The sequence below is a fragment of the Sceloporus undulatus genome, chromosome 7 (assembly GCF_019175285.1).
Source record: "Sceloporus undulatus isolate JIND9_A2432 ecotype Alabama chromosome 7, SceUnd_v1.1, whole genome shotgun sequence".
Lineage (NCBI taxonomy): Eukaryota > Metazoa > Chordata > Lepidosauria > Squamata > Phrynosomatidae > Sceloporus > Sceloporus undulatus.
This window is the reverse complement of record NC_056528.1, coordinates 1,644,137-1,653,792: the sequence shown is the minus strand read 5'-3', so window position 1 is coordinate 1,653,792 and position 9,656 is coordinate 1,644,137. Positions and strand designations below refer to the sequence as shown.

Below are 9,656 nucleotides of genomic sequence, written 5' to 3'. Positions count from 1 at the left end.
CATCTCCTTACTCTCTCCTTTCTCTTATGATCTATCAATCTTCTATCAATGATCCACCTATCATCCATCCATCCATCCATCCATCTCCCCACTCTCTCCTCTCTCTTATGATCTATCAATCATCTATCAATGATCCAGCTATCATCCATCCATCCCTGCATCCATCTATCATGTTCTATCTAACATGAACTATCTATCATCCCCAGACCGCATACCTGGCACCACTTTACCTGCCATGGTTCTGTCCTAGAGCATCCTGGGGTTTGTAATTCACTGAGGCACCCAGGTGCTTTGACCAACCAACTGGACACCTGACCAAACTCCAAATCCCAGGATCCTGTAGGATAGAGTAGAGCGGAAGGTAAAGTGTTATCCGACTGCTATAATTCAGCAATGTGGATGCTCCTAGAGTTAATGTCCAAAGCTGCAACCACCTTCTTTTTTAAAAGGTTACCGCCCAAAGACCGCATGTCCCTTGGATTTGGACAGAGACTGCGCAAAGATACCTTGTGAGCCGGAATATTACCTGAACCAGCAACTTGTGAGGCCACGGTGTGAGGCGTGCGTGAAATGCACAACCGGTATGTGCCGTTGTGAATGCGAATCCTCTCCATGCTCTCCTGTCCCCATAACGCCTTCCATGTTTTAAACCCAGCATCCTATTATTAAGCTGCCTGTTGTAGTCTTTTTCCCAATCTGGAAAGCTCAACGTCGGATGGATCGCAACCCCCATCATCCCCAGCCAGCCATTGCTAAACACACATACACATATACACACCTCCAGTTGTAGATGAACATAGATGCGGTTCTGTCGTGTGATCAACAAACCCACAGTGCGCCAGTGAGATTATGCGCTAAAAATACAAAACGATGGAGAAAAACCCAACATTGATAAGTGGGATTTTTGGCAGCCCCAACCCCAAATTTAATCAAAATGCATGTGAACAACATGGATCCAAAATGGAACTGATCCCAAAAGATTTGCATTCTCTGCTGTGTGAAAACCGATGCAAATAAACCAGGGATAAACCAGGATAAAACTGGTCCCTGGATAAACCTTTTCAGATTTCCCTCTGTCTTCCACAATTTGAGGATTTGCTTTCCCTCCCTGCAGAGCGGCACTTGCTGGAAAGATCTGCTTGCACCCAGGACACCGGCCGGGTTTGCGAGTGCGAATCTGGACGGTTTTGCCAAACGCCGGTGGCGAACTCATGCGCCCGGTGCACGCCCCATCGCTCCTGCAAACCGGGCTTTGGGGTCAGGACTAAAGGTAAGTCCAAATCAAAGACTTCTGATCTCCAGACCTGGAGTTTCTCGGTCTCAGGACCTGGGGTGCCATCTCCAGTTTTGCCATGGCAAAACTCCTTGGAAGAAACATGGCAAGAGAGCTTCACGATAGGTTCGCCTTAGGGTTGCCACAAGTCGGAAGGGACTTGAAGGCAAGCAACAACACATATTGCAGGTTTGAGATGTGTTTGTGTGTGTGTCTTTGGTACTTTTGCTAGGGACGGCGGAGAATGACACCGAGTGCGAGGAATGCCCTCCAGGGACATTCTCCAACGAGGATTCGAGCATCCAACCCTGCAATACCCACACCAAGTAAGCAATACTTTCTTGCATTTGACCTGTCCAGTGTGTACTTAAGAAGCCGGTTTTGTTTGTAGATGGTAAAGCTCAGACCACTATTTGCTCCAAATGGGACATGCTGAGTCCCCCAAGGGATCAAAATAACGAACTACAAATCCCAGGATCCCATAGCATGGAGCCACGACAGTTAAAGCAGTGTCAAACTGCATTGTGTCTGGAGTGCGGAAGCAGCCCTAGATTGCAAAAAGAGTGTCTAAAATCCCATATTTGCAGCATGAGAAGGGAGCCAGCATGGTTTGAGCGTTGGACAATGACTAGAGACCAGGGTTTGAATCCCCTGCTTAGCCATAGAAACCCACTGGGTAACCTTTGGCAATCCCCCTCTGAACAAACTTGCTAAGAAAACCCCATGATAGGGTTGCCATAAGTCGGAAATGACTTGAAGGCACACAACAACAGAGGTAAAAGAGGAACACATGCTCCCCAATAGAAATGCTGGCCTTCCCTAAAATTTAACTTTGCCATCACTGTTCAGATTTCTAGCATTGCAGTCGCTTCCACTGAGCCTTTAGCAAAGAGAGGTCTACCTTGACATCTTTCCTTTGGTTGTCTTTTTCTGTCTTCTCCAGCTGTACAAGACTAAACAAGATTTCTGTTCGCAAAGGAAACGCCACTCATGATGAACGGTGCGCCAACCAGCCGTCTGTGAACATAGCGGGCATTTCCTTGGGCACTTCACCTCTTGAATCCCTTGGCAATATAATCAAGGAAGCTGTGGACACGCTGGACTCCGGACACTTGTTTGGCGATGGCGCCACGACCGTTAGGAAACCGACAGATGCACTGAACGCCAGCCTTTTCGACATAACCATAGAGAAGACTTGGAGAAGAGGTGGGTAGACAGCGTCTCCTTTTCGGGGACTGTATGAGTCCTGGGCAAGGATTTAATGTGGAACCAAGGACTCATCCACACGACAGAATTATACCACTATGGTTCAACTTGGACTGTCATGGCTCCATTATGTGGCATCCTGGGATGCTGTTAAAGTGGTCACAAAGACGCATTAACGCGCATCATTTTACTTTCTGGATTGACAATGCATTTCCGATATTGCTTTATGTGTGCAATTGCATGTGATAACCATTTGCCAACGACTCGCCATTTCCGCTCTATTTGCGGGAAGCTTTAAATGCGCTTGAATCTCTCTTTAATGCCGAAATTAGCCCCAGTGTGATAAACTTCTAAGAGTAACCCATTGCTTTTAAAAGTGACTTTGCAATCTCTTGTCCAAAGCCAAAAAAGTGGATGATAGGTTCACTGCTTCCAAAACTGGAGGCTTTAAAAAGTCACCAATTATTAATAAAGAGTGTGCTGAGATCGTCCTTATATTAAACTCTCCCTCTTCTTTCCATAATTCATTTTTGCAATCTTTCCCTTTCCAAGGTGAGCACGATTTCACCCTCCTGGGAGTCCTCTTCCTTTTGGGACTGATGCTTTGCGCCTGTGCGGTGATGCTCTGGCGAAGGAGAGCTTGCCACAAGTGGACTGTCCCCTACAAAGTGAAATGTGAGCAAACCTGTGGTAAAATATATAATGTTATGCTCGTGTTGTCTTGGTTTTGAGTTTCCCATTGAGCACAAGAAGGATGCTGGCACAGGGCTCTTCTTGCGCTCCTGTTTCAAGGAGCCACAAGATGGCAACCTTCCCTTTTGGCTTTGCAATTGCAGCCTGGAACTGAGAAGTGCGCCTTGAGTCAACCCTTTTTCACACTAGGATTCCTCTAGTATGATAAGGTCCCTAGGACTTTTCTTGCCCAGATCTATTGATTTTAGGGTTTCTGCATAGGAAGGTTATTGCTCCTTACAGAAGTGGACATTTTGCATTTAATTTGCAAGGCATCATTTAGACCCAAGAAAGCTTCTTAGGAATATCGGTTTTACCAGCCCTTGGGGTTCTGTGTTCTAATCTCTCCCCTTTTCTCTCTTGTTTTCCCTTACAGTATCTAAGAGGGCAAAGATATGTGCGGTAAGTATGCCATTTTGTGGAAGGAGGTAAATAGACTCGTTTAAATCAGGAAAGGGCGGCTGGTGGAAAGCATGTGTTGGTTCCAGGATCCCCCATGGATAACATTATGGAGGGCTGACAGTATTTGATGATGAGGATGATGATGATGTAACTGGTCCAAGGTCTGACCCCAGGTTTGCTTTCTTCCCCAAGAAGCAGATGAATATGCTGAGCTCTGCAGAGAACCATCAGAGAGAAAGAGAAACAATGAATATCCAGCTTCTCACAGAAGAATGCAATGGCAGTTCACTCTTAGAAATGGAGGAACCCCTCGAACTCGATCCTGTAGGAACCGACCCGGTCCAGGCGGATGGAGGAGTATCGGGAGAGTCTCCTCCGCAATGCACAAATTGCATCGGTGAGTTTGTGGCTTGCCACAAGAGGCAAGCATCCCTTGCGCTACTGGGGTAAAAAGACTGGTATGTTCCTAAGCCTGAAAAGACTGGAGTCCTGTATTCACGCTACACAATTATAGTGTTATGATACCACTTTAACTGCCATAGCTCATCCTATATAGTATCAGTAAGACTATTTGGGTTCTTATTGAGTCTCATTTTGGTTGGGTCCGGGACGGTAAAGGAAAAACGATCCTAATCCTATTCTGTTTCTTGCTTCCTCCCTTAGAAAAAATATACATCATGAGAGCGGACACGGTGATCGTCGGGTCCGTTTCGGAAGTGCCTTCTGGGAAGAATTGCGCCGTGAGAGATGAAGACGGAAGCTCTGGGATGCAAAAAGATGTAGAGGAGAAGGAAGTGACCATACACTTCCCAGAACAGGAAACGGAATTGTGTCTGGGAAGTGACATCACAACGCCGGTGGAGGAAGAATGGGAATTCCACTACTCTGCGGAGGAGACTTTGGTCATCTAGGAAGGATGCTATAGCATCTAGGAAGGAAATTTTAGCATCGCCTGTTGTACTTTTAAGCACATCTGTCCATCGCTTGATGCATAAAGCGCACCCTCCAACTTTCCCAATTTTGCTCTGCATTCCCATTTTTCCAGCTGGTTTTAAAATGTCCCGGTTTCTCTCTCCTCCTCCCGCCTTTCTCAGTTTAATGCACAAAACATACCTTCCAAATTTCCCAATTTAGTGCATAAAGCACACCCTCCAACTTCCCTAATTTAAGTCACACTCAGAGGAAGACCATGGCCAAACCTCCTCTGAAGAAATCCTGAGAGCCGCCATTTTATAGTTGTGCAAATGTTGGACTCAGACCACAGGAGACCAGGATTCGAATCCTCTTTCAGCCGTGGAAACCCTGGCTTGTGGCAAGTACCACTCTCTCAACCTCAGCGGATGGCAGTGGCAAACCTCCTCGGATTACATCTGGCCAAGAAAAAGTCATGAGGCCTTAGGGTCGCCATAAATTGAACATGACTTGAGGGCATAATACTACAGCATGTGGGGTTGGATTACATGACCCTCGGGGTCCCTTCAAACTCAGTGCTTCTCCACTTCTGTCATCCAAGTGGGATTTTTGCTCTGCAAGGCAATGTGATGGATCCTTTATCTGTGTGGATCTTTGACGGTTTGTAGTTTGCATTATCAAAACCCATCCCTTCCTCACCCACTGTCTTCAAAAACCAGCCTCTTTAAGTTATGTTTGCCAATTCTAAAGACATGTTTGCTCTCTCAGGGCCCAAATTGCCCCGGAGGGCTGTTATCTGAGCATCGTAAAATCCTTGCGGCCGTTGGGATTACTGATTAACTCTGGTTCCCCCCTGCCAGCTTTTATTCTTTATTTTAAAGGGGACAGAAGGAAAAGAAACGTCACTCCTTTGGCCCGGCGGGCGGGATCCTGCCGGAGCAAACAAAGCCACTCTTGTGCCTCGACGGGACAAAGTGCCTTTATAAACGGAGCCGTCAGAGCCGTGGACGCCATTTGCAGGGCCTTGTTCCGCTTTGCCAGCGCATCCCAACTATGGCGGGTCTGGCGGACGATTTTCACATTGAGAAGGAAAGCTTCTCTCCGGCTGCGGAGAACGGACCGGCAAAAGAAGACGGGCCAGAAATGGAAAAGTTAGAAACTGCCCAAGGGTCATCTTCCTCTGCTGACAGTGATCCTGGGTGTGAAACATGCCCTGGAGAAGAGGAAAGACCTTGCAGTCCCTGTGCCAGGGCAGATCCAAATGGTACCCAACTTGGAGCGTCGGATGTGCCACTTTCGGTCCCTTTGCCAGCCGTCGTGGCGGGTTCCACGGACCTTTCCAAAACCTCTCCTGACGAATCGTGCCGCCAGCCGCCACGTCTGTCCCTTGCCGAAATGGACTGCCTCATTTGCTTCAACCGGTACAGCCCTTGCCGGATGCCCAAAGTCCTGGCTTGCCAGCACGCCTTCTGCGCCGTCTGCCTCAAGCTTCTCTTGCGCAACGAGGACCGGACGTGGGTCATCGGATGCCCGCTTTGTCGGAAAGCCACTGTCGTCTTCGGTGGCCTTGTTTGCAGCCTCCAGAATAAGGAGGACGTCGTGGGATGGCTGGAGACCCCGGACTTGGACGCCGAGGCATGCCACCCTCCAGAACCTCCCAGTGAGATCCACACTCGCCACCCAACAATCTCAGAAAACAGAGAACCCGCCGCCGGAGGGACCAACCGTGGCGCGGCCAAGAGACTGGTCTTACTTTTGTTCCTGGTGGCCGTTCTGATCATCTTCATCCTCCCCTTCCTCTACACAGGGCTGCTGAAGTGGGCCCTGTCTTTCGTCGTCCTTTTGGGGCTCGTCATCTCAGTGCTGCTTTGCTGCAACCCCAGTTGGCACTGCCCAAGCCTGGCACTGCCCTCTTGGAGGAAAAAGGAGAACCCGGTCGCCGCCTCCATCGCTTGAGATAGAGCCTCCAAAGCTCTCTCAGAGCCAATTCAGACATTGGGAATGATCCCGGTTGAATCTGGGTTGAATCTCTGTTGTTCACATGCATCCCAAATGCACCTGATTAAGTTTAGGGGGGTTCCAAAAAATCCAGTTGACCCGGGATCATCGATATCAGAGTTTTTCTAAAAGATCTGCATTGTCGGCAGTGTGAATAACTGATGCGGATAGAGATAAAACTCTGCACACCTTGAATGTGTTTCGAATGCATTTTGCTAACTCCATCTTTATCCAAGTGCCAGCATGTGTGAGTAACCGGGCTCCCAGAGATGCGTTTCCAGCAAACAAACCTGGAAGGTGTGACTGAGATTATTTGCGTCGTTGTGCTAAAAAGCAAAGACGTCCCAATGACCCCCTAAAAGGCTTTGGAGGGTTGCAAGAGGAGTGTGGTTGCAGAGCCATGGCCCGCAGGGTCGGCGTTCCTGGGATGTTTTGACCATCAAGGTATATGACAGTAGATCCCTGGACTAGTGTTGGTTACTGTGCCATTGCATGCCAGTCCTTGGTGATTTTGCAGGCAATAAATAACAGTGGATCCCTTGGTTTGATTGCAATATAATAGGAATAGTCTCTTGGTGAAAAATGGATTTATTCTGCAATAACATCACCTTCTGAGCAATTCCTCTTGGAAGGCAAGACCTTTGGAGCTGGATCAGCCTCAGCTGAGCAATGGAGGGCTATTAGCCTTGCAAAAGGATTGCTGCTGATGGGGCTAAAAACCTATCAGAACTGCTTAGTTGTTGTTGTTAGTATAATTTATTGATATAGTGTTGCCACTGCGCATGGTGCTTTACAAGTCAAAGAAGAGCCAAAGAAAACCTCCATCCCTTACCTTACAATCTTTATGGATATTGATCTCCATTCCTGGACTGGGAATCTTTCAACTTGAAGTACAGAGTTGTTCTTCTTTGTACATTCACTTCTACCAAGGTTTCAAGGAATGAACATTTGTGCCAGGCAGTTTGCAACAAGGAGAACTTGAATTCAGTGCTCAGTATTGTCAAAACAGGGGTTTTTTGTATATATTTTCACAAGTTTTGATTGTATAAAAAGAATGTTTTTTTTTCCTTACATGTTTTGCCTCTCTTTGTTTTCTTTGCTTCCTTGCGCCACAAAACCGCCTTCAAAAGGGTGCATCTGCACTGTAAAAATAATGCAACTTGACATCACTTTAATTGCTGCAGTGTAGATGCAGCTTAATTTATTTGTGGTTCTCACACTTTCAAGGGGTCCTGAGCACAGTGCCACTGCGTCACAGTGTCCATAGATAGCACAGTGCTGCGGTGTTGTGGCATTTGTAGTGCAGTGTCACTGCATTGTGCTGACCTTAGTGCAGTGCCGTTGCACAACACAGTGGCACTGCGCTAAAAAAATACCACAATGCAGTGGCACTGATTACAGACAGCACAACACACTGGCTCTGCACTGCAGTACAGATACCACAACGGAGTGGCACTTCACTATGGACAGCATAGTGCAGTGGCACTGCACTAAGGACACTATACTGTGGATGCCACAACACAGTGGCCTTGCACTGCAAATCCCACAATGCAATGGACCTGCACTAAGGACCCCACATCGGTATCACTGCACTAAGGATAACACTCCACAACTCACTGGCATTGCATTAAGGATACCACAAGCAATGCCAGTGCACTGCGGACACCTACTCTCAGATACCACGACACCGTGGTACTACACTAAGGACACCTCAGTGTAGTAGTACGGCACTAGGGAACCCACAACATGGTGGCACTGCACAGTGGCCTTGCACTGCAATTCCCACAATGCAATGGCATTGCATTAAAGACCCCACATCAGTATCACTGCACTAAGGACAACACACCATGACTCAGTGGCACTGCACTATGAACATCACAACACAGTGGCATTGCAATGCGGATACCACAATGCAGTGGCAGTGCACTGCAAGTCCCACAATGCAGTGGCAGTGCACTAAAGGCCCCACCAGAGTTGCATTACACTAAGGACGCCATAATAATAATAATAATAATAATAATAATAACAACTTGGAGGCTTGGTATGACATGTTCACTGGACAGTCTTGGAATGGTTTGAATGGAGGAAAGTCCAGACTTTCCTCTTCCTTTTCTTGCGCGCATCTAGATAAAAAGAATCATCTTTGATGTTATGAACTATAGATGCTCCCTAAGAAGATGAGATGGAGGCCATTTCAAAGAGGAGAGAAGCGCTTCTTGCAGAGGGACGGAATAAAAAAGGCACGGTTCTCCCTCCCACTCTTTACACGGAACGAAGGAACCAAAGTTCACCCCACAAAGGGAAAAGTATAAAAGAGGATTAAAAATAGGATCCGGCGGAGAGAGATGAGCTCCTTCAAAAGCAAAGAAGATTGTCAGTTGTCATCGGATGAAGATAATAGGGACTTGTCTCTCTTTGCCTTTCAACTCCTCTCTTTCTTTATCTCTATTTCATGCGCAGGATACATTTTTCCATTTTATGCAGAGGTAGGAAAGCTGCAAAAATGCCCAGGGAGCATTTTCTACCTATCAGGGATCTGATCTACACTGAAGAAATAATGCAGATGATGATGATGATGATGATGATGATATTCCACCTTTCTCCCAAGATAGGGACTCACTGCTGACATTGCAATGGCTCAATGCAATGGAATGATAGGATGGGTAGTTTTTGTGTTTGTGAGATATTTGGCTCTGACGACGCAACAGACTACAAATCCCAGGATTGCATTGCGCGGAGCCATGGCAGTTAAAGCAGCGTCAAACTGCATTATTTCTGCAGTGCAGATCAGACCACCAGCAGCAGCAGCAGCAGCAAATCCACTTGGGTTTGGATAGCTTTAAAAGTGCGATCTTCCAGCAATTGCGCATTGTGTGCCTTCAAGTCCTATCTCATTTATGGTCACCTTATAAAGAATGTTTTTATATCTTGGCACGTTTTGTTCGGAGGAGGCTTGCTATGGCCTTCCTCTGAGGCCGAGAGAGTGTGACTAAAGCGCCTCTTTTCAATCACTGCGGCATTTAGCACCTTGGACAGGAACCTTTAAAGCAACTTTGGCACTTTAGGTCCGAGACACACTGCAGAAATGATCCAGTTTGAGACTGCTTTAACTGCCCTGGTTCAGTGCCAGAGG

At 47.2% G+C, this 9,656-nt stretch overlaps 2 protein-coding genes across 2 annotated transcripts in view; both read left to right on the top strand.

Annotated features, from left to right (window-relative positions):
* Positions 1-4,548, top strand: part of TNFRSF8 (TNF receptor superfamily member 8) — an 8,764-nt gene extending 4,216 nt beyond the window's left edge. The window contains exons 3-10 of the mRNA XM_042478581.1: positions 450-581; positions 1,115-1,270; positions 1,506-1,599; positions 2,217-2,479; positions 3,032-3,154; positions 3,588-3,613; positions 3,806-4,010; positions 4,277-4,548. Coding sequence (XP_042334515.1) covers positions 450-581; positions 1,115-1,270; positions 1,506-1,599; positions 2,217-2,479; positions 3,032-3,154; positions 3,588-3,613; positions 3,806-4,010; positions 4,277-4,524 — 1,247 coding nt within the window. The 3' untranslated portion in view covers positions 4,525-4,548. The remainder of the gene's footprint in view (positions 1-449; positions 582-1,114; positions 1,271-1,505; positions 1,600-2,216; positions 2,480-3,031; positions 3,155-3,587; positions 3,614-3,805; positions 4,011-4,276) is intronic.
* An 890-nt stretch (positions 4,549-5,438) lies between these two features.
* On the top strand, positions 5,439-7,593 carry RNF186 (ring finger protein 186). The gene has a single exon (XM_042478015.1). It carries the CDS (start codon positions 5,579-5,581, stop codon positions 6,479-6,481), a length of 903 nt encoding a protein of 300 aa, XP_042333949.1. The 5' UTR covers positions 5,439-5,578; the 3' UTR covers positions 6,482-7,593.
* The last annotated feature ends 2,063 nt before the right edge of the window (positions 7,594-9,656 follow it).

Excerpts from the sequence above, each read along its gene's own strand:
- RNF186 (XM_042478015.1), top strand. The coding sequence starts at position 5,579 with ATGGCGGGTCTGGCGGACGATTTTCACATTGAGAAGGAAAGCTTCTCT.